We start from the raw sequence: 25,165 nt of genomic DNA, 5'->3' as shown, positions 1-25,165 counted from the left end.
TGCACACGCACATGGCTGCACGGAGCATTGTGTTACTGAAACCCGAGCGCTGCATCCCCAGAGGGACACTTCTCCCCAGCCCAGAGGGGCTGGCCCAGCACGCTGCTCTGCTTGCACCTCCCAAGCAGCATAGGTCTACAGCAACGAGCTTGAAACATTAAAAAAGTGACAAAAGAACAAAAGAGGTTTGCATATGACAGAAGGCGATACAACATTTGCCTTCATAGGTTGTGAAGTGTTTTACAAACATACTTTTGCTAAACCTCACTCGAGAGAACTGCACGTGTGACACTGGTAAAGGAGGGCCAGAACCGAGACACACACTTCAAAAGCACAGACTGGATTTCAAATACAGTGTTTGAGCCAAAAACTTAGCATCCCTATTCATCTCCAGCATCTGTCCCCTTCCCAGCTGGGCAGAGGTTTTAAGCAGACTTGCTGAGAGCAAGCCAATAAGCAGAGCAGAACAGACACTTGTCAACATCTTCTTCCACCTACCCAGGAGTGATTTACTGCAGCACTCCCATTACACCCAAGGTCAACCTTTCCCTCTGGAGCTTAAAAAATTACACCTGCCATTGCAAACTTGAACTACCATCCTTCCTCTGCAGCAGCAGACAGGGGAAGTGTGACAAAACCCCTCTCCTCAACCCAAATCATGGTGCATGTGACAGTATGAGTTTCTGTAGCTAGATTAAAGGCAGGGAAGGCAAGGAATGAAGCCAGCCTTCCTAGCACTTTCAACTGGCAGTCGCAACAAACAGGGAAAAGAATGGAGGGCTGTCAGTGCAGAGGAATGGGCAGGAAACAAAGTGAATCCAAAGCTCCTGATCACTGCAGAACTAAGGAGCTATGAAAAGGCTGCAGCAGCTTGAAGTGAGCACTCTTTAAGAGAATAAAACAAATCCAAGCAGCTGTTTGGTTTTGTGGCTCAACTGTATTTTGTTGCTGGGTGAAGCATAGAAACTTAATGAAAAATAAACCAAAGCCCTTACTGAGACAGAGTAAGAAATAATACCTCAGAAAAGGGAAAATAATGTTGACAGAGCATCTGATGGCAGCAAATTCAGCAAAGCTACATCTCTGAAGTCAACTTCCCTTGACTGGTCGCATTTGGATTCTTTTAATTCTGATGGGGCAAAATCTGTGAAAACCCTTGCTACCAAGAGGAAAAGACTCTGTGCTGCTCTCCCCTAGGAGGGCTGCTTAACTGGCTTATCACTGGTAAGAAATTCCAGCTAGTTTGTAATTAGCACCATCAGCATATGACACCTTCCCCACAGGAATACTCCACTACAAGATGGGGCTTGAAAAATGAAACCTAGCAAATGAAATCCCAGCTTCCAAGTCACAGGACAGGAGAGTTTTCCTAGCTTGGTTTCTGCTCTGGGTGGTAGAACTGGACTAATTTTTCCTCTATTTTCAAGTCTGCTGCAGAAGGAGCTCCATGTCTGGTTTCCACTGCACACAAAGCACTAAACTGAACTGCAGAAGACCCCTGGGCAGCTTGATCTTGGCCCATAAGGGCCAAGGGAAAGTTCAGAGCTGCTCTGTCCAGATACACATTGTTTCAGACACTTCCAGGGATGTTTCTAGGACAGTACTACTGAGCTAAGCATATATTTACTGAGTCTTGGAAGAAGGCCCTCTTTTTTCTTTCCCCCATACCAAAGCTGCTGTATAACCCAGGCTGTCAGAGGTCACCTTTGCCACTAGAACTCCCACAGAAATTGCTGTGTTTATTCTGTTTTTTCCTCCACACAAACACCAGGCTCTGCTTCAGCTAAAGCCAACTATTCGGCTCCTCTTGCTGGGCAGAGTGGTCTCACTTTTCAGGGATGTGGCTTCCCTTCTGCTGCAGATAACCATGCATAGGTTGCTCATTCCTAACTTCCTACACAACTTTCCAAACCTGTGTGTGAGGAATTGAGACAGTGGTAACCCATCAAAACCAACAGCACTGGAGGCTGATCACTCAGGAGAAACAGTAAGGCTCTTCTGAACTGCCACTGTCCCATTCTGCCCATGAGCACCTTCACTGCTTACATCTTCAGTCCTGTGGCTGTCAGCTCAAGACTACTGCTTTTTGAGAGTAAAGCCCTTTAGGTGACTCCTCTCTATACAGAAGAAATAAAAAAAATGAGCGCATGGAAATAGGCAGGGAAGAGAGAGAAAAAGGATCTCCCATGAAGCAAGACAATTAAAAGTGTTAAAAATCAACTCTAGAAAAGAAGGTCCCACAATGTTTTTGTTTAGCAGCTCTATTTTTAAGCCTACAGATAAAAGCCAGGAAGCCACCATTACAATTTCCCCTTGCAAAGTACTTTGACAGCAAAAATTACATTTCCAAGATTACACACATTTGGTTTCTGTCAATGCTGCAGGAGATACCACAAACATACACGAGGTTTGTAACTTAAACAAACTAGAGATATGGGCCCCCTCGTAACCAAAGTGTAAATTCTGTTTTGTTTCTCAAAGATTATCTCTAGCTGGTGGACACTTTGTATAAACCAAGATTTGCTGAAGGGAGCAGGGGAGCTCTCAGTGGATGTGTCACCAAAGAGGACTGATAATAGCATTCAACATATCAGATTATTATTCAGAAGTCTTTAAGAAAAGATATTTGACACTTCATGACTGATATGCAAAGTTACTGTAAAGACTTAACATAGATAAATGGTTTCATGAGAGAATCAGCAGAGCGTCAGACAGCAGAATGACACTGCTCTGAGTTACTCTGACAAATCTGATCTATCATGCTGGTTTCATTCAGCTTCTGTGACAGGCAATAGTATAAAACAGAAATCAGTGAACCATCCCAGATCTACCAGTGAAGTTATATGCCCAGCTCTACAGAGAATACAAAAGTGTATAATTTTGGTTCATTAAGTTTTGACTTAAGAATTACCAGGAAAAAAAAAAAAAAAAAAAGACAAACAAAAGGATAATTCGTATTCCCCAGCTGCAGCTTCTGTTACATCAACCTCAGTGTTGAGGTCAAGTGCGCAGAATAAACTTTACTACATGCTACAAAGCACATACACCAGCTAAATGCTGCATTTCAAAACAAAGGGATGAAAGTCCTACCCCCTTTGAACTGAAAATGGCAAGAAGGCAGCTCTTTCTTAGTGAGTGACATCCAGAGACCTATTAATTGCCAACTTCACTCCCATTCCTTTATCTCTAATTTGCAGGTCACAGACACCTTTCCCAGCTGAGCTGAAGGAGGTTCCTCTCTGGATTTTGAGCTGCCCCAGTAAATCTGAACAAGGCATGCATGAAGAAGCAAAGCCCGTTTGGCAAAGAGCTACAATACACGTCTGTCACATCATGCATTATCCAGCTGCAATCTACTTATGTCGGAAGGAAAGGATTAGTATGTGTCATTCTCTCTCCTCCCCAGACACAGCCACTATTTAAAATATACACAACCAGAATTTTTGCACTATTTCAACCACCCAGCTCATACCTTGCTGCTGAAGCTGTGCTCTGCCCAGCTCTCCCAGACACTGCGGCAACCCAGTGCTCAGCCCACTATTTATTCCAAAGCCTCAATTCCCTGTCAGTGTATCTTTCTCCTCTTCCCTTTCCCCCTTCCCAAAAGAAGGCAGGCTTTTATTCTGCTCTGGTCCTACCTAAAATCTTCTGAACAAATACAGTAGAGAACTGGGACCAAAATATAGGGACAGATCTTGGTGGATCACTGGAAAAACAATATGGACAGCAGAGAACAGTACCCATGTCTTTGGAACAGCCCACAGTAATACAGAGAGGGCTTTTTCCAGCAACAAAGATTTTCCCCCAGAAAATGCAGCACAGGTAGGGCTGTCCAGCTGGAAGGTGTGCACACATACAGGACAAATGATCTGAGCTGTACAGTGCCCTGCATGACAGCCACATACACTACATGGTCTATACAGATGTACACAACAGACCTGCTACAAGGAAATCACTGGTATTTGAGTATTATGGATCACTTTTGCACAAGTTGTTAACATCTAATGTCCTTCTGTAACCACAAGAAGAGGACAAAAAAGCACAAAGGAAAGAAAACAATAAACTCCACCAAAACAAGAACACAACCATTCTGTGTTCCTCCAGCAACACCACAGTGTTTTGCCAAGCTGAGGCCTTTTCTGTACATAAACAGCAATAGCTCTAAAACTAAAAAGCCATTTTAAAACCAGTTTTTGAATACAGAGCAGAGTCAAGACAACCCATACAAAACTTGATCTAAAACCTGGCTAGGACAGTTTAACACACCCATGTTTCTTGTCCCACCCATTTTAAGATAAAGCTTAAAGAAGTGCAACTTTTCACATAAAAAGAATTTATAATACAGCTATTAAACCATCATATGATTTACAGCAGAGCAAGATGACCTGTAGCCACCTTGGCAATGCTCATCAAGTAGCAACAGGTCATCTCTGTAGTCACAGTGTAATGAGGACTGAAATATTTATTCTGTTTTGCCCAGCCTGTTCACTGGCTGTGATACAACATACTGGCTGCAGAAAAATGAGGGATAAGACATTTGACTTCTTACATTTTAGGAGGACTTAATGTCAATGACAATTATTTTTGGATAATTGCAGACCTTAACAACTGTGCTTTTTTCCCACCCTTTTGTGTAGGATTGCAGCTTGCACATGGTGAGCAATCGGGTACATTCTAACACATTCCCTTTAAACAACCTATTTCTGAATAAGTTTTCTTATGTTTCACCTGATTTATTTCTGTCAAGTAATAAAAGGGGAATCTCAGAAGAATTTTTAAGCATTGGTTATGGCATTTTCCATACCAGGTAACCTGTTGGGACATCTCTCCCACAGGAAAAACCTCAGGACAGATAAGATGAAGCTCCATTCCCTCCTGAAGAATTTTTACTGATTTGGCTGACAAAGCAAGACACTGAACCTGACAGCCTGTGAGGCTCTTCCAATCCCATCTGTCAAACCAGTATTCCATATTTTGCATGTGTGACTGTGAACACACACACACTCTACACTGAAGTTATGGGGGTGTCTTGAAATGGCAGCTTGGTCCTTCCTCTGGCTGTCTGGATTTATACTTAATATCAGGTCAAGGAAAGCAGACCAAGGTTTTACAGCTCGAGTTGTAACCGAGTTTCAGTAGCTCTTTCAAAATCTTCCTTATTCTGCCTTCCCAGTTCCCTTTGCACTGATTATTTCACCACCACTGATTCTATCACCGAGGTGACAGACTTGCCCCGCCATTTTCCAAGTTCTCCACCATTGCTGCTCCTCACTGGCCCTTTCAGTGACTCTTTTGCACAGCCACTAGAGCCACCTCATGCCTGCTTTGCTCCCTTCCCAGCCTTTCAACACACACTGCTCTTGCAGAAGGCTCTTGGCACAGCAGTACTCTGGCATTTCAACCAGACTCCTACCAAGTGCACTCCCAATTCAGTTGTTCCATCTTGAATTTTCAAGCCTGTGTGCTGTGCCTTGCTTTATTGCCCTACTACACACACTCACATGTTCATGTGGATTTCCCACTCCTTCAAATTCTGTGATGTTTTCCCACTCAGCCTCATACCTTTCATATGATGCCTCATCAACCTGAGCAGGCTCCTTCCTCGATGCTATCAAATAACCTGAAGCTCTCAAAGCTTTCCTAAAATAAGCCTTACTACCCCGATTTCCTGCCTTCCCAAAGAAGCTTAGTTTTAGTCCTTCTCTAAAAGCTTTTAAAAATACTGAAGAAGGATCATTTTACACTGTGAAAACCCCTTTGGTTGCAAGAAGATTCATGCCAAATTGCCACCTGCCCACGTTCCTTTGATGCACGGATCTCCTTCTCTTTGTTTAGGCTGTAAACTTCTCGGGACAGGAGCCTTGCCTTTAAGCAGCTAAAATACCACGCACGTTTCCAGCCCTGCACAATCAGTCTCATCTTTCCCAGGCAAACAGCCAGTGCTCAGACATTTCTGCTTCCAAGTTCTGAGAGCCCCAGTTCGCATTCCTCTCCTTCACCTCTATTTTCTAAGTTTTCTCTTTTCTGCCTCCATTAATAAGTGTGAAAGTTATTAGCAGTGCTTCAGGAGCCAACCAAATAAGGGAGTAATTTCCTTTACTCGGCTGGTGCTTGTACATGTCCCCAGCTTTCTGTGACCCCTTCCTGGTTTGATATGCTGGTAGGGGAAGGGATAGGGGGGAACTGGGCTAGAAATTAGCCAATTAATGATTTCTCAGCAAAATGCAACAGCCCCAAACCTACATCTTCCAAACCACAGAAGAATTTTCTTTCAAAATACTTTCCCCTCTGTCAGCAGTCTGTGTTCGCCCTCCCCCACTCCTCCGCTCCACCCCCCCTTTGTCAGACCTGCTTCTGGAAAAAGTCTCTCTGTTCCAGAAAGCAATGCATTAATTCAACATGGACTTTGTTTTACTTGCCTAAATATGCAGAGAGAGAATGACTGTCCACAGTTATCAAATGTGTTCATCTGCAGACAGAAGCTCTTCAGCCTTTGTCCCTCTTCCCTTCCCTGCTTTTTGTTTTAAATAATACCTTGTGCCAACAGATAGAAAAGAACAATAATGACATTTCTTCTAAACAGCTTTGTATTGTGCATGCTCTTAGTTCAACCAAGCAAGGACCAATGAGCATTTACTACTTTCCTTGGAGAACAGAGTGAAAAAAACAACCAACCAACCAAATGAAAAAAAGAAACCCAACCAAAGGAGAGAACAAACTAAGTCTGAAGCTGCTCTGTGCTGGTTTGATTTAGCACAGCAATGTCACTCACAGTCTTCTGCTGTGATTGACAAGCATTTCATCACCATCAAGCACAAGCAGGGAAGAGTGAAAACAAGGGGAGAAGTCTCATACCAAAGAGGGCAGAGCAGCTCTGGTGAGATGCAGGAAAGGGTAAGAGCGCACAAGCACATCAGCCAGGCTGGATTACCAGTACTGACCAAGTGATCTTTCCACAGCTACAAAACTGGCTGAAGAACCACCCACGTGGGCTAGGACATCGGGTTCCAGTATTAAGACCAACTCAGAATGAAGTTCAAATATCAAGACCACTGGGTAACACGGCTGCCTTCCCTCTACACACTACCTTTGCCCATCAAGCTCCCTCTCTCCCTGAGATAGGCAAGCAGTGGGAAGTTCTAACTTTAACTCTTTCAATGAATAGCTTATGCTTATGTGCTAGGAGCTACTCCTAAATAATTGGCTCATTTGGCAGAAATTCAGCCCATATGTCACTATATTGTTGGTATGAATAACTTTAAAGTGCTTTCCTGCATTGTAGCAGCTCCAGTTGAAAGCACTTGGCACAAAACCAAAGCAGCAATAACTTAGGTCAGCTATCTGGCATAGAAGACAGGCATGTAACATCCCATTTTTACCTGTAAAAGCACAAATGACTTTTCATTAAATTAAGCCTGTAAATAATCCTAAGCTCCCTTTCAGGGGAAGTTCCAAATAAATGCATGTGTAGAATTACTATTTAACTCTGTACAAAACAAGAACTCTGCAGCTTGTAGGTCTAATGAGTATCAAGTATGAGGAAAACTACAAACTTTCAAGCTTCTCCTCACAACCCATATTTGTATTACTGGAGTTTCAGAATGTATAGGAAAAAGTTTAGAAAATGTACCACATTTAACATTAAAAAAACCACAAGCTTTGCAGCTACATAAGAAACACAAACCAATGTAATCTCTTAGATCTGGGCACACCACAGACCATTTTAAAGAGAAAAGTTGAGCAACAAAAGTAATCTGTTTCTCTTTGTAGAAACAGACTACAGCTGTTCCCTTTGCAAATTTTTTTCAGGTTTAAAAAAAAGGAGCACTACCATGATATTCAACAATTTGTCTTTCATGTTTCTTATTCACAGACCCAGTAACACTGCTTCCAAATATCTGGAGGTCAGGGATGTCTAGCCTCTTCAAATGGCTTTGGAAAGGTTAGAAATAAATAAGCCATGTGCTACCCCTAATAATTCTCCCCCATCAGGCACAGTCTAACAGGGAAGCAAACACTCTTCCCTTCTGCACTCAGGCTTTCTCAGTGTTTTTAATACTTAAGTCACATAGAAAATGCTGCCCTTCAGAAGCAATGCTTAATTCCATTGATTCTGGCCTTAAAGTGATTCTATCACAGGCCTAACTGATAAAAATGCTTATTAGTGGTACCCAAGCATATATACAACGGGAGGCATCCTTTACAGCTTGCTCTTCAACTCCAGTGAACTCCCAAAGCTAACCCTTCCAGCAGCAAGGACTATTTCAAGCAGAATATTGCTGGGTGGGAAGAATTTCAGCCAAAATGTTTAATTGAGTTTGTTTCCAAGGAAGAGGCCAAGTGGGGAAGGGGAAGCTGTTCTGCTTGTGTTGAACAATTCTGGCAACCTCCTGTTTGAAAAACTCGAGTTCTTCTGTGCTTTGGAGCAAGGACTTGAAGGCTGGCAGGAGAGTGCATATGTACACTTCATGCATTCTGTCATTTCAGTGCAAATTCACCCAAATTTGGCCTTGTTAGAAGTCTTCTGGGCTGGGATGGGAGGGGAAGATGGGAGAAAAATCTCTCCTGACCTCATATAAACTGTGTTCTGTTAGAGAACAGCAGGCTGGACACCCAGAGAGACTTATACTTTCAACAACTGCAGTTTGGAAGGCGTAGATGTCTGTACAGGCTGCAGCTCTGCCAGATCATGAAGCCACTGTCTCCAGCTTGTGCCCATTTATTTAAGTCACTTTCTTTATTTCCAATAAGCCTGTTCTTGTGAGGATTCCCTAACCTATCATTTCTAATGACAATAAACAGCTTATTTTTAGCCAGCCTGGCTATCTGTGACTGAGATACATTGGAAAGACCTTGTAGAAGCAGCTCAGTCACAGAGGGTGCCCCAAACCTTGGACAAAAATTATAGATTGCTGAAGTTTGTGCCAAGTCCAAGTGCCAAGATTCAGTTTGAGATAAAGCACATATTCTCCAACACCCTCAAAACCCCAGCCCTGCTTGGGCCTAATAGGGAAGAAACTGTAATGAAGCAAGAAAAAGGCAAAGATGGAAGAGATTAGGGGAGCCTGTACTGGGGAAGACTGCCAGGTAGGACACTGACACTGATCAGAAGGCAGGTCTGGAGAAGATGCACACAGATGGTGGGCATCAGAATGCAAGAGGGAAAACCTGGGAATGCAACTTAGGTCCTTGAGTCCTACCAGCTGACTGTAAGGGACTGGTTATGCAGCCTTAATATTTTATAGAGTTTTGTTTGCAATACTGTACAAATATAAAAGAATGCATTTGTTTTCACCAGTAAATAAATTGTTTAGAAAACTGATTCCCATAAATTCTCCCAGTTAAATTGCCAGGAAGCATTTAGCAGAGTTTGACAAAGCAAAGTCAGTAGCTCAGTCAAACAGCTGGGGCACAGAATTAAGCATTTTTTCCCCCCCAAGACAGCATGTGTGCTTATGAGAGTTTTTTGGTGCCTTCAGAGTGCATTTGGTGGCTGAGAAGCAAGACCTTGTCTTCTGAAGGTAGTTTCAGTTTCTGCAGGGTCAAGCTATGGCAGGTAGAACACGGCTATTGTTGCTTTTGTTTCCTCAATAATAATTTGAAACAAAGTTAAAGGTTCACTGAAAAGCTGGGTGTGCTTGAGACAGGAGTCAGCAAATCAAATCCATCATCAAATCCAGAAGGTAAATTTGACACTTTAAAAATACATTCCTTAATAGGAAAACACACCTTTCCATTAACTGGGAATCATCTCTTGTGCTTACATTTGGATCCATTCCCTCAGTAAGGTTGTCTGAACGTTACAGAGATGCAAATGGTGCTTTGTTCCCCCTTTCCTTTCTGAAGGGCAATGAACACATCTGGATGATTTTCCAAGTGGAGTAGGAGAGAGATAGGGATACCTTTGGTCTGGGAAGGATGATTCACCTGCTCTTAAGAAATACTTTGCTTATAGGGCCCCTGAGACTTCACCCAAACACAAGGTGTTCCCTCCTACCCTGTCAAACTCACTGTTAGATCAGCAAAAGCTAAAAGAACACAAACCAAACCAAACCAACTAAAGTACTGCTACTGGTGGCATTTTAAATACCTAAGAATGATGCCAAAAACTCCCAAAAGTTCTCAAGTCTCTCTTTAGTACCAAGCACTATTTGCAAGGAAGAGAGGGGACTGCAACTGGAATGATTTTCATCTTTCCACACCACACACTTTTCCAGTGTGCACATCTCTGACCACGGTTTTTTGGCATTCAACTCATTTTAATAGCCCTTAAAGTATCACTTGTCCTTACTGAGGCAGGAAAGACTGAGCACAAATATGCCCAAGTTAAAACACAACAGATGTGAGCCTCCACAACAGCACGAAGTCAGACTGCAGAGCTACCCTTGGTTACCAGCCTCCAGCTCCTGGGGTGCCTAATCCTGGCTCCGAGCCACCCTCAAGCTGTCATGTACAAAACCCACAGCTGAACTCTGGAGCTTTGGCCCCTCACTACCAAAGTGTCAAAGATGCAGGTGTCAACACACAACAGCTGAAGCTGCAGTGTGGCTTTTGGTGGCCCCTGAGTGGCTGGTGCCAGAGGAAGCTATGAATTCACCTCGACTCTGCTGCCTGTTGACTATCCCGCCCAGCGTCCATCGCCGGTCCAGGCGCCTCAGGTGAGCCTTGCGTCGCTTAGAAACTAGTTTGGAACATGGATGGAAACAAAACAAAGGGGAAAAAAAAGAAGAAAAAAAAAAGTGATGGGAGGGTGAGGAATAAAAACAAAACATGGTATTTACAAGCACTGGTCTTAGTGGGAATGGGTTAGGTGGGATGCAGATGTTTTGTTCTAGTTTATACAGTACAGTGGAACAAGTTAACTTCTTGAGCTTGAGCAATGTGAGCCATCCAGAACTGTCACAAATTGTCACTCTTGCTATTGGCATTTCTTAAAAAGCAGTAATTGTAATTTAAAAAATCAAAAACTTATACACTCCATATATTCCAAAACAAGCTGCACAACTAAAGACAACTTGTCCAAGGAGAGTGCAGTGGCAGGACACATCATCATTGCTGTTGCATCTCCTAATTCAGCTGCATGATTTTTGGGGAATTCAGTCTAATGCACATGACATCAAACCCAACAGGGCTCTAAACCTCTCTAAGAAAAATTATCACACTATAAACAAACCCACAAACTCTTATGTAAGTTCCCTCATAACAGCAGCACTCAGGAACTGAACCCAAGTGAAAAGTGTCTGATGTGCTTGCAAGACATGACTTGTATTCATTGCCACAGCTGGTTCTCATGATCAAAACTTCTAATATACAGATTACGATATAAGGAAAAAACTAACCTTGCAATTATTCAGCAGGCTCAAGAAGCTAACAATCCAGGACTGAGTGTTAGTTACATACTCAAACAATAACTTACGCTCAAAGTATAAACAAAGACAAGACACTTATGGAAATGGCGCTGTGAGAGCAGCTGTGCACAAAGGACACCACTTGTTTTCTGGACCGCATACTTAGCTCTCTACTCAGATTCTTCTTTGCCTGTACAGGTGTGAAAGACACTGGAACCATCAGACTGGCACAGAAACACAGCCAAACACTTCCATTTTTTTTCCATTCAAGGGCTTCCATCCCAATTTGGCAACTACTGCAAGGGTGCTAGGTGCTGCTGCAAAGCAATGCAACATATTGCAAGGTAGTGATAGCTGAAGTGCAAACACAATCATTTTACCAGTGGGTGCTGGGAAGCTGTTCATAACCTTTGATATCACATCATTAATAATAATTCAATTCTGTATATGTGCACTTATTTAGGGATCATATACTGGAGTAGGCACCGTTGTCTTCTAGAACTGTGCTCTGTTGGCAACCAGGCACAGCAAAATTATTTGATTGGGAAATCATTAGCTGGACAAGAAAAAAAATAACTTCACCAAAGAGTGTCTTTTGACTTTTTCTCCTTTATATCTGTCAGGGACTTAGACCAGACTTTTACATCCAGCCCACTCTCCCCAGTTTCTCCTCTGTGGTAAGGCCCAAACCTTTCCACACCACTCTAAGTGGAGGTGTGGTGAATGGTGTTGAACAGGTACATTATCTAGTCTCTGGTACTCTGTACTTCCCCTTTGATCCCATGTTGGTCAAAAATCAACCACAAATTTTCAGATGAGCCAAATCTCAGGATTATAGATAGCTGAGGTTTTGGCTCACAGAAATCACTGATCCTCTTGGAAGCCCATGGAGGGACAAAAGATGAGCAGATTTAACCTGGTGACCTTCCCCAAATCAACAGGACATTAGACTGCCAGTTACACACATGCTACACAGGGAGACAACACAGGACACCTTGCTAGACACACAGATCACAGCAGAGAGAGAAGTTAAGTTGCAATAAGGCTGCCTGTGTTAGGAGGTTTCTATACAAGAAAGGAGGAAATGAAATGCTGAATGTAAAGGCTTGCAGGATGGAGAGGTGCAGAAGGGGTAGAAATAGCCTTAAGGTGCCAGTACAGAGCAGTCAGCTTGCTCCTTCTCACACTGGGAGTTTGGAGGATTTAGTCATCCAGGAACACCCCTTGAAAACAGTGGGTCACACAGATCCACCTCACAACGTACGGCCATCCCCAGTGACAGCCCTGTTATACCACAATGATGCTTTTGTATGAACCAGGGTTTTTTTCCTTAAAAATTTTGAGTCAAAAAATGGCTGAATTTTGCCATTTTGCCCAGACTTGGAGTTGGGTGTGGACTTGGTTGATCATGCCACAGTCACCAGAAAGGCTGCTCATTAACAAGTGTCTACACCTTTCCAGAGATTATTTTAACATGTTTACTTTATCAGCTCCTGTAGCAGTTAAATGTTTCTTTAGATTGATTTCTGATTGTTTTCCAAGCCTTACAAGATGTGTTGGTCTAAACACAGACCCAGGTAACAATCAGTCTGCCTTCCTCCAGACAAAAATGTTGTGCAGGCTCAGGTGCAGGGAGGAAACACTTCTTGCTCAGGGAACAGACTATTTAAAGAGATTCATGACAATATTACTGCCATATTAGTAGAGCCAGAATTATTAGCAAGATGTGTTCAGCACCCTGCTATCTGTACTGAGCCTGCCACAGCAGAGCAGACTTCAAGGTTTGCCTGGCTTGTGGACTTGTTCCAGGCCTGTTCAAATGGGGAGGGACAAGGGGCTGATACACAAAGCTCCCTACATCAGTGTTGCTGTGCTTTCCAAGTTGGGGGAGTGGAGATTGTACAGTTGCAGGAAGTCAGTGTCTGTTGGAGTCACTCTGAAACTTGTGTAAGCTCTAAATTGTGGGGCTAAGGCACTTAATCCACTGGAAGTGCCTTCCTCCTCAGTTACATCAGAGCCCCTTTCTCCTGCCTACCTGGAGAGAGCTGGCAAGTTTTCTAAGTACAGTCACTTTGATACACCTTTTTAAAGACAGTGAATCCAAGTAATTCTTTCTTCTCCTATGAAGTAATTATATGGAGAAAAACAGGCCAAGTAAAGAAGAACTGGAGGGGAAGAAACAAAGAATATAGGAAGCCTCAGCTTAGATGGCTAATAACATAAACCAAAGTTACTAAAAAGCAAGCAAGCAAAATCTGGGGTACATCAAAGCAGCTACAGAGGTTATGCAATTAGACCTGTCACTGAGATGGAAGTGAGCAGAAAGGGAAGGGCAGGCTCAGGTTTCAGCATATCTGGATTTGGAGTAAGGCAGGGAGCAGGACTGCTGACTGTAGCTGAAGAGAGCAGTGTAATGGATTAAAAGGGACCGAGAGGAAGGAGATAAGGAATATTTGATAGATTTTCCATTACCCAGAACAGACTGCTGGGTGGCAGCATCCCTGTGCAGAGTACACTCCAGAGGGCAACATGAAAGAGGAGGAGAGTATGAAATGAAAGCAGTTTAAGTTATAAGGCTGTCAAGCACACACTGTATTTAAGAGTCAGGAAAAGGGAGGAAGCTACAGACCAACAGACAAGGCATTCTTCAGTGCTTGCAGACCAGAGCAGTAAAGTTCTGTTCTTTAATAACAGGGAAGCTTTACTCACTGCTTTTGCATTCACTAAAATGTTGCATCATACCAGTCTGGTTCCTGGCCTACCAGTCTACAGCCAGTCTGTCTCTAAACCAGGATATGGGTAGACTTGAGCAGGGAAAAATGAGTTACAGAGACCAAGATTTCAATAAGCCGCAGATGTCACCCTTGGAGCCCAGCACAAAGTCTGGTTCTGCCTGTGTGCTGTTTTAATGGGCAGATGGTCACCCCACCACATCTCTAAGCCTCCTGCCCGTGCTAAGGAAAGGTCAGCTGAGTTTCCACATACGTTTTACATAAGTGTCACGTCGAGAGCACCTAGATTTAGCAACAGATTCACAAGAATGCACCAAATCATAATAAAAGTGTCCTTTGTACACAGTTGCTACATGAGAAGCCCATTAAAATGTGGTTAGTCTTTCATAATGGAACTGAGGAACATGCAATGCTGAACTATTCAATTTCTGGAACCTGAATTAAGCATCTTTAGGGAAAAAAAAAAAAAGGAAAAAAATGCAGTGCAGCTAAATACATATACATGACAAATGGCATGTCACTTTTAACAGAATGAGACTGTACCAAATAAAATTACCTTTCCACGCAACCACAGACCACAGCAAACAGCAGTGAAACTAGTTTCAAAGATTAATTTAAAGGAAATTAATGAGAAGTAACCATTTAAGTTAAATCTCACTCCTTTCATTGGCTTGTGGCTCTATCATGCATCTTCTTCCAATTAGAAGTTTTCACTTGGGGGAAAAAAGCATAAAGCAAGTGAATACCAAGTTTCTCTTGGTAAGTAAAAGCTTTCCATACCTTCCCCAAATTTAGATGTGTTGATGTCAGAATCATCTCTGGTTCCATTTTGGGATTCTAGGTATGTTGCAGGGACCCATCCCTGCTCCTCTGCTGTGCTCACAAACCACCAACCTACAAAAAGAAGCAAAGGAAGTTTCTCAGTCAACATTTAGAGGAACAAGAATATAAAATGCTACAGAGAAGATGACAGTCAGCAGCTTTGGTGCATGTTTGAAGTATTCTGCAGCTTCCTAGAATAAGAAAGGGTTTAGTGCTATTGTACCATTTCTATCAGATCCCTTCCCAGTGGCAGTGTGCAGGCTTGCTAGAAAAAGGGTTCAATGAAGCAAATATCAATTGATTTTAAGAAATTCAAAGTCCATCCATGAGAACTTTGACTGAAATTCTCTAGGTCAGTTGCTCCAAGCTGGTCTTGCTATAAGCACATCTACAGTATCAAAACACTTTGTATGTGTAAATATGTACATGGGCACATATGTGAAACAGCAAAACACTGCCCAAATCCTAATATGAAGTATTACAAAAGGCAAATGAGGGAAACAGCAAAGACATTCATAGAAGAGCACAGACTTCAGAACAGGATATAAAAGTGCTTCTAGAGCACTTGTAACCACAGCTGGTGTTTAACAAACATGACCTGAATTCAATACCCTGGGAAGCTGGAAAGTACTGCACAGAACAGAAATAAAGAGTGAAAAGCCAACTGAAATCTGACTTCAGGCCATAAGCACCAGTTATTTGTCTTCCCACCTAAACATCCAAGTTTCAACCAGTACCTACAAAAATGTTAAGTATTCAGCAATATATATGAATATAACCTTTAGGTCATATCTGTGGACAGTTGAATAAAATTATACGCATGCCAGTTTCAGATTAAATGCATTCCAACTATGACTATCCTTGCCTCTTTTCTTGCTTGATTACATGGATTTATTGAATGCTCCAATGATTTTGACATAGACTTACCCAAGGATTTCCTGCTCTCAGATACAAGCACAACTAGATTCCCCTCCATTCAAATAAGGTCTGGGTTAAGACAGCAGGAAATAAAAAGTCTAATAGGTAAGCAAACCACTTCTGTTGTTGTCTGTGATACTGCAGTTTCCCCAGAAAACATAAGCTGGTTTGTCAGGCCCATGCAAACTGTTGTCCATTACCACCCCTCCAGCTTCCCCAAAGGGAAGCTATTTCTGTACATGCACCTCAGAACAGTTTGTACACTTTTGAGGCTGTCATAAACACAGCAAATTTCACACAAGCCTGCCTGTGAAGAGCAAAGCTGCCAGCCTGGGCTGTAAAGAGATGGGCACCAACAGCAGTGAGCTGTGAGGTGGCCACACATCCCTCCCACAGCTGGGATCCCACAGCCCAGCTCAGCGAGGGGGAAAGGAAGATCTGGGCTCTGCTGCCATGCCACATGCAACTGTCTGTAAGAGAAAAACCACCCTGCTGAAACAATGCTCAAGTGTTCGTGCTAAAAGTCACCCAAGTTCATTCCAAATCCTGTCACGGAAGATTTTACCAGAGAACAGTAGCTACAAACCCTTGCTTTCCTCCCTGGGCATGTGGCTGGGAGACAATGTACCCCAAGCAACAATCCCTCACATGCCCCTGGGCAGCTCCTAGGCAGCTCTATTTATTTACTCTCCAAATTCAGACACAGATTTCCATCTTCTGGCCCAGCAGAGGTTTGGAAACTTTGCTTCACAAGGCTCATGGTTGGAAAGTTTAAATTTAGTTATTCTCCCTCAGCAGGAGGTGGTTCTCCTGCCACGAAGCCCACAGCAGTGAACAGGCAGGATCTGCCAGACCGTTTCAAAAACACGTCTTCATGGTTGTTCCTTATTGCACCAGTAACACACTGACATGGGTAGCAAATGCAGTTTAACAGACACTTATAATTAGGCACAAAATGTGAGAAGCTGGCTTCCAGCTGATATTAATTAGACTGGAATAGTATACCTAAACTCTTCCTCAGAAAGGAATTAAACACAAGCACAAAAAGGACTTGCCTACACTTACAATGTACATTTGGGCCAAATTCAAACCACGGTAAAATCATCTCTGGAGGGTTGGATGTCACTTCCTTGACACCAACCCCGTGCTAGCCTATTTCACAATACAGCTCCTCTGGTTTGGCTCATTAGCCTCAGAGCCAAGTTTGGATCTTTTGCTTGGGGCCATAGTGTAGCTGAACCTCCATCCATCTAAACATGACTCAGGCTAAAGCTCCTAATCACCACAGAAGTCATGAAAGCTATAATTTCTTTCTAAAGATTTCCTTTATAAACTCTGTGCAAGGGTAAAGTATAAATGAGAAACCTCTGCAGCTACTGAGAAATCACAGCACTTGTCCAAGTTCAGGGAGAACCAGCCCCTCACTCTGAAATTCTCTTCCCCAGTTTCAAGCTTGCTTCTCAGAGGACAGAAGAAAGGCTTTAATAAAGCCCATTGAAATAGCATGTCAACAGAAAAATGCGTGTTTTGCTTAAACAGATTCAACAACTGAGAAGCTTCCAGCAATACCCTCTGGCAGCAGAGAAGCAAGATATGCAAAGTCTCAGAGTGGCCAAACAACCACTGTTGAGGCAGCATATCCCTTATGAGACCAAAACCTAAATTATAGTGGCACATCCAAGCTATAACCCTACAGAAAGGAAATTACAGCACAGTGCAAGAATTGATTCCTAGCAGAAAATGGCTGCAGTGCAGACAAGCTCCTCAACACAGCCTGTGCATGACAGCCACAAACTGCAGAACTCTGCCAGGCAGATCATGAAGTACTTGCTCTGCATCATCCCCTCATCACAAGCATTAGGGCAGCTGCTGTTTGGTATCACCAGCCCTTCCCCCTCTCGCCTTCAGGTTCATGGGTATTCATGGTTTGCAGACAAATTAGAAAGATTGGTCTTATTTTGCATCATTATAACCCAAACTTTTTGCAAAGAATCCCTTGTCCTGTCCCTTGCCATCTTTCCCAACCCAGAGCATCACAGAAAACTTGCTTTTGAAACACAGAACAAAACATTACATTTATTTTGAGTTCTCCCTCTATGCTGGAGTTTAGCTTGACTTCACAATTCATTATTAAAACCATTCTGCAGCAACATCTGCAGGGAATTATGTAAAGTTATCTCTGTGCACTGCCAAGCCAGACTGAGGTTCATTCTTGTACTCACACCATCTGTAAAAATTAGGCAGTGCTTTACAGCTTGAGTTAACCCTTACAGGTGCCCCTGTCTCCCAGGCACCAAAACAACTCTTAACACTGATGTGGCATGGATGTCTAGACTGAGACTCCCAAGCCCTCGTCTCTGATGAGGATTTAAAGGGAGTTTGAGCTTCACAGAGGCACAAAGGGAGTTGTAGCCACTGTGTCCAATCCAAGTTCAACTGGAGCTTTGCTGCATTACTCCAACTGCCTTAACACTAACCCAAGAACATAAATTTTTAAGGTAGGAGTGTAATTTTGCCCCCAGATATGTTGCTGCTTTGGTTGGCAGCTGTCATCATCCCTAAGCTGCAACAGCCAAGATATCTCCCCATTCACAGAGTCCACCTAGGCTCAGGTAACTCCCAAGCATTTCACAAGTTACCAAGAAACAACCAGTTCCACTTGACAGGCATATAATGCACATGGCAAGATGGTGATTGCAAAATGGATTGGTCACACTGGAAAATAACTAAATGACAAAAATACTTGGACTTTAAAAAATCATGGTTTTGCTCATAATTGCATTCCCAGTCCTCTTCCCGAAAGGCTTTTGCAAAAGCAAAACAATTAAGCAAATGTTAACCACAACATGCACCATGGAAAACTCGTGGAGCATAGTTAAAGGAGTATATTTTATGCCAGTTTTGCTCATGTTTGCATGCATCCTTACCCATCCATACTTCGATGGATGACACACATCCACAGGAGAACAAGCTATTCCCACTGAAGCCTGTCTGATCACAAGATGCTACAAAACAGTTTTGAATACATAAAATTGCAGGATCATGCTCAACTTTGGTTTGTAATTCTCTCCTCAACCATTAATTTCTCTGTAGACTTTGACTGTCATTTTATGAGCTTAACTAAAGTAAACAGGACTGATAGCACCACTGTAAAAGGCATGGCTATTTCTCCAGCATGAGTAGACTACACATTCTTCTAAACAAATACTTAAGTAACACTCCACCTCTCAAGAGTCTTGAAAAAATCCCACTCAAGCAGCAGTCTGGTACATTTGACACATGGTCTCTGGGCTTCAGAGAGCTGTTCATTTTTAAGTCCTTCTGCCTTGGAACTCTCTCAAGAGGTTTTTTTTTTTTTTGATCCAACAACATAAATTGTCCTACAAAGCAGTGCTAGGTGCAATTAGGTCAAACAGACCTTTTCATGCCAACAGCTGATTACTTCCCTTCAGAGATATGATCTACTTCATTAAAGACAGCTAAGATAAGGGTGCTGCTGCACAGTTGAAGGCACTTGCTTTTCCACCCCTCCAAAGCTCTTGCCACACAGTACATATATATTTGATACACACAGGGCAGTCTCAGTAATTGCCTCTGACAGACCTCTGATGAATATGTAGAAGCAGATGTATAAAGGCACCAGAAGTAGCTTTTACAAGAGGGATTTTCTGCAGTAAGCTTTATTCTCACACTCACTCCTGTGTCTGTGTGCTGTTAGATACTATCATTGTCCATGCTGGCTCTGCTCTCTGTAAAAGGCTTTTTGAGTCCCACACCCTTGGAAAAGGCACAAGGTTGAAACCACTGAATTCATATGAAGGCCAGTGGCCGATTGCTGAGAGTTTTATTCTTACAATTCACAGAAGAGGCATCTTTCTTTTAAATATGGAGATACATGCAAGAGGTCTTTCTAGCACAGAGCTGACTGCAGTTGAGGGTACAGAAGTCTGTGAATGACTCACTGCAAGGCAGACTAAGGCTGTCATCTTAGGATGAATTTTTAAAGCTGGTGAAATATTAAAGGCAGCTTTCACCTCAAAACACATAATGTTTCCCAGCTTGTGTGCACTGCAGACTTCACTGCAGCCACCACTCAACCATGAAGAAATGCTTGTCTTGTTTTAGAGATGAAAGTGGGGCCCAAAGACATGCCCCAGGAAGAAAGATATTTGTGGAAGACATCCTGCTCCAACACAAATAAGATCCACAGCACAGGTTCATAGCCTTTTATGTGCCACATATTTATGGGCCATAGATTAGGATTCCAGATCAACTACGTATTATGATCCTTCCAGCCAGTTCATGTCCTAGAGCTACATGCTGGGAGTGTGGTTCACAAGGGAAATCCTACTTCCAACAGGAAGTGTTGCCACCCCAAATGTCTTTGCCTGATTGCTCTAACATTCAAGAGTGAAGGCTGCTGCCTTGCAACTACTGTGTTTGCACTCTAGGTACTAAATCTAGCTTTAGGAACTCAGGAATAAAATTCAGCACCCCAAGTTAATGCTTAACACCAAGAGTTTTTTTAATTTGCTACTGAAATACCCCAAGAGCCCACAGAGCTGTGATAGGGCAGACCTGTTGGCTTTTTTTTTTCCTGTAAGAGAAAAGTGAAAAAAGGATCACAGCTATCCCTCCTTTCCTGGTAGCCTGGCATGGGAATTTGGAAATTCTATATGGGTTATGAAAGAAGGTCTTCTACCACAGCATTAAAAAAAAATGAATGCGGAAATACAAACACAGAAACTCTGCCCTTTTTTTTTTTTTTTTTTTTTTTTTTTTAAGAAGACAATTAAGATTTAAAAGGTAATAAGCAAACATTTTACTCCTGGTACCAATAACCCCAACATCTGAAGAATATACCTTAGAAACCACACACCTATTCAACAGTGGCCACACAGCCACAGGCTACAGTCTGCCCAGCAAGCTATCTTCAGTATTTTAAACTGAGTAATAGTTTTAATATTTAGTGAAGAGTACACATAGAAGGAGGACAAGAGGCTGCACACTCCTGTGCCTGGTGTTCAACTAAAAATGTACAGGTGTCCCTATAAAAATGTAATAGAAACCTTACCTTAAGAGTATCACTCTGGAACCCTGACAACCTGATGCACACATGGACTGCCCTGGAAACACTTTTCTTTCCCTCCTTAGGGAGGGTTTGAAAGCTGAATTATGTTCTCATCAGAGTACAGGCTGCAGCAGCTTTTGCTTAATTTGTTGATTGAAACAACACTTGAGAGCTTCCTAAGGAGAGGGAGAAGATGAGGAGCAGGGGGAGGTGGAGACTTCTGGAAGGCTGAAATTTGTTGATATAATTTTTTTGGCTATTAAAAGGACATCATTTTGCCTTATGGAGCTAAAAGTTGGAACAAAAGACCAAGAGCTGAGACCACAGCTTGCTTTCTCCACCAATATTTGAGAGTAACTGCAAATGCTTAGGGCTCAGTAGCAGCATTGGGAATTACAGTCCTTGCACTGCTTCGGGTGTTACTAAGCAGAAGGAAAACAGAAGTGAATCCCAGAGTTTGGGTGCTGTAACATACTCTTCCTGCAGTGACTTGTTATTAAGATAACTAGCTGGATTTGCTGTCCTATTCCCATTGCTGCTGCTCCTACGGCTGCAGAGCTGGCTGGCATGGAGAGCCCACTGCATGTGAATTAACATGCTGGTTAATGGTGCCACACAGGTTCCTCCTGGGTCCAAACCAGCTGACTAGGTGCATACATAAGTGTTTGATACAGAGTCCCAAAGTGCATCACAAATTCTGGCTGAAATATCTAGCTTGCTTGAGTTGGTTTCGCATCACATTATATGCACAAATACACATGCATCTATGTGGAAACTCACACCCTGACCTCTGCTCTCAAACACATATTATCCTTGTCTTCTGCTGGGATTGGAATTGTGTTTCCTAGTACTTTTGGAAAAAACAGAAGTGATCAGAACATGGGAAAAGTTCATGGGAAAAGAGAAAACTGGATAATATACAACTCAGCTCTAATACTTTATGAGTTACATCACAAGCAGAGACCAAGTATGAGACAACTGGAAATACCACATTACTGTATTTATTCAAATCTTCTAAGCTAGTAGGCAACAAGCCTTCCAGGTTCACATTTGGCAAAATACCGATATATTTATCTCTCATTAGAGTGACACACACTTCTTGTATCTATGTGTACAGGGAGTTGTTCAAGTACATAGCACACAGTTTATCTTTGTGTTCTGATAATACAAACTGATAGTTACGGACTCCAAGTGCTATATCTGCAGCTATTTGCTAGGGCCCAATTGTTACCCAGGGGCTTCCCCTCCCTGTTTAAAAAATGGCCTCAGATTTGTGTATTGACACAGCTGGAACAAAGCAATCTGCCAAACACGTTTTCTAGAATTGGCACGTACATCCACAAAGCCATCACATAATCCAGTACAAATTACACATTGTGTTTTTAAAGCAAGGGAATCAACACACTACCTACATTAACAGATATGGAAAAGTCTTTGACATTGCTTGTAAATCCCAGATTAAGTCCCACCACATTCCACGTCACCAGCCTCTCTTAAACTGTGAAGTACTCCGGTCTCCCCAAGACAGGAGAAGATGAAAGCATCACTTGCTAAGCCTGCTCATGTCCAACTCCAAAACACACACAGCCAACATGCCCAGGGTGTTGGCCAGCATCCCTAGACCACTCACTTTAGGGGATCCCACAGAGCAATAAAGTCAGCCAGCTCTACAGGTCAGTCAGCACCCAAGAAGCTGGAAAAAAAGTGTTTTCCAAGGCTCAAACATCCTAACGCCTTCTAAAAATAAATTTTAAATAATCTTTCCCCTCCTGCTTTACTTTCATGAATACCTAATGGTAAAACTGTGCAATGCCAGCTGCATTCTGCATAGTCCAACGTGCCTGTGTATGTCCAACCCACAGTACCAATGCAGTCATTACAGAAAATACCTGGTTACTGATCACAGATTTTCCTTTTTTATCCATCTGATCCATTTGGATACCAGATTTCCTGTCTGACCTCAAGTTCAGACATCTATTTTCACCTTCTCTTGAATTCTTTTCTCTTAGGAAGTGACAGATTTACACTGATCCTTCAAAAATGAAGTCTTAGTGATTTCAGTAACCACAAGGCAAGGTGAGATTGTGGAGATCACACAGACTGAATAGCCAGTACAGAAAGTTCTGCATTAAGTTTCTGTGGGCAACAAGTGGTATTGGAGGGTCTTTTTCTTTCTTCTTTCCCTAAAGTCTTGTTTACTTCAGCCAGTCCCAGAAGTTGAGCAGTGAGGATACTGTCTGCTGCTAACATCTTCAGTACAACCTTCCTGATCATGGAAAGTTCCTGGGGTACCTTCCTTCCCTCATGTTCAATTACAGCCCAGATACATTAATTTTCTTCTCCAAAAGCACTTCTGTCTTATATTTCCTTTTGTATTGCTATTGTTATGAAGATGCTGCTCAAGAAGGAAAGTTAAGCAAAAAATCCATGTGCCACCCTCCTCAAAGCCATCATTTAAAGGTTGAAATCTATCGACATGAGGCTTTAATGAACCTGCCAAATTGATGCTGCTGTCACCATGCTTACATAAATCAGTAATTTACAAAAGCTCCCAACCAAGTGGGTTTGGCTGGGGTGCAGAGAGAGGAGGACCTAGCAGAGAGGGCAAAATATACAGAAATTTGGTGGGCAAAGCCAACTCATGGCAGAAAAATAATCCACTGCCTTCAGAAAGGCTACACCAGCATAGTCAGTGCCTGCAGCAAATTTTCCAGAGCCATGAACAACTGATTACAGTAAAGGCATGCAAACAGATGGCTTTCCACCCCACGGGGCACTGGAAGCCAAGGGAGACTCTATTAGTCATGACCAGTTGTGGCGTTGTATTTTCTGTGGTCAGCCAACGGGGTGCAACCATCAAGCTCACAAGTAATTTCCTTTACATTCACAGGACTTAATCTTAAAGAAAACACATTTTGTGTCCAAGCTTTCTTTAGGAAAACATGAATAAGCTTTCAAACGGGCCTCACAGTAATCTTGTCCAAAGATTACAAATTACTTCCTAGTGGTTTAAAAAGTTACAGACCCCTAACCCCAGCTGATAGGAAACGGCCTTCACAGGCAGCAAAGAATGGCCAATATTTACTTCCCATACAGATTGACAAAAGTTACTCTTTAAATTTCTTATTCTGAAGTCTGTAGAGAGTGGCGTATCAGCTGGTTACTGGGAATTCCTGGTAATCACACAGAATCATAACAAAGAGCCTGAGAACCAGGAACAAACCTAGCAGAGTACAAAATAGCACTGCAGGTGCTAGAGTCAAGATCATACAGGAATTCCATATTTAATTTAAAAACACATTTGCTGCCTCTGAGGCACACTTCGGTTACGTCAGGACAGAACAGAGCAATGCTACATAAGAGCTTGAAGCAATGAACAAAGGCTACAGAATATCCAGCAGAAATCTGAAGATAAAGCAATCAATCAGTGATATTAGCTCAGTCTGAAGCACAGCTAAGTCACCAGATTAACAGTGGTGGCTTTTACAAATAGCTTTTGTGGGATCCTTCTGACCCACAATACTCCTGCTAAAGGAGCAGGGACACCTTGGTTTGCTGCACACCACTGCACAGCACTCAGATAACCATCTCACAAATGGCCATTTCCATGTCCTGGCTGCTCCTTGAAGCTCTGCTGTCCAAATACAACTTCTGTCCAGCTCTATTTATTAGCTAGATCGTAGCCCAGATGGTATGTTATCACAAACACTGATGTAAGCCACATCCAAAGCTCTGCTCTCTCTCTCTGACACTGCTTCATTGCCTTTCTCCTGAGCTCCATTCAAGCCATGTTTCTGCAGTGACCCCGGGAGCTGAGCCTCAAAGAGCTGCCTGCACACGGCTGCAGGAAATGACAGCTTCGGAAATGAGCACCAGAGTGATGAATAGCTGGCAACAAGAGCAGCCAGTGTGTTAGTGCGCTGCCAATTCAGAACCTACACTGTACTCAACAGGGACATACATGGGCAAGAGTATCACTGACATGCCCCTGAAGAGATTACAAACCCAATGCACTATTTTCTGAAGGGTTTTTCCAGGCTTCTCTAAAATTTAGAAACTTAGACTTGTTACTATATTTTGTTCAGTGTGAAGCTGAACTAGTCCCATTTGGAGCAGATTATGGAAATTTGGAAAAAATAAAAAAAGGAGAAAAAGATTTGCCTTTTATCTTCATTCATCATGAAGCCCAGACAATGATGAGAGCCTGTGCAGGTGAAACAGAAGGAGGTATTGATCTTTAAGGAAGGGGTAACTGAGATCATCCATGCAGACTT

At 42.6% G+C, this 25,165-nt stretch overlaps 1 protein-coding gene across 3 annotated transcripts in view; it reads right to left on the bottom strand.

Annotated features, from left to right (window-relative positions):
• SH3PXD2A (SH3 and PX domains 2A) overlaps nucleotides 1-25,165 on the bottom strand; it is a 248,293-nt gene that overhangs the window by 23,361 nt on the left and 199,767 nt on the right. For all 3 annotated transcript variants that reach the window (XM_053983427.1, XM_053983428.1, XM_053983430.1), the window contains 2 exons: nucleotides 14,861-14,974; nucleotides 10,598-10,681 (listed from right to left, as the gene is read on the bottom strand). In XM_053983427.1, coding sequence (XP_053839402.1) covers nucleotides 10,598-10,681; nucleotides 14,861-14,974 — 198 coding nt within the window. The remainder of the gene's footprint in view (nucleotides 1-10,597; nucleotides 10,682-14,860; nucleotides 14,975-25,165) is intronic.

This window comes from Vidua macroura, chromosome 8, assembly GCF_024509145.1.
Source record: "Vidua macroura isolate BioBank_ID:100142 chromosome 8, ASM2450914v1, whole genome shotgun sequence".
Taxonomy (NCBI): domain Eukaryota; kingdom Metazoa; phylum Chordata; class Aves; order Passeriformes; family Viduidae; genus Vidua; species Vidua macroura.
This window is presented reverse-complemented; position numbering and strand designations above follow the sequence as displayed.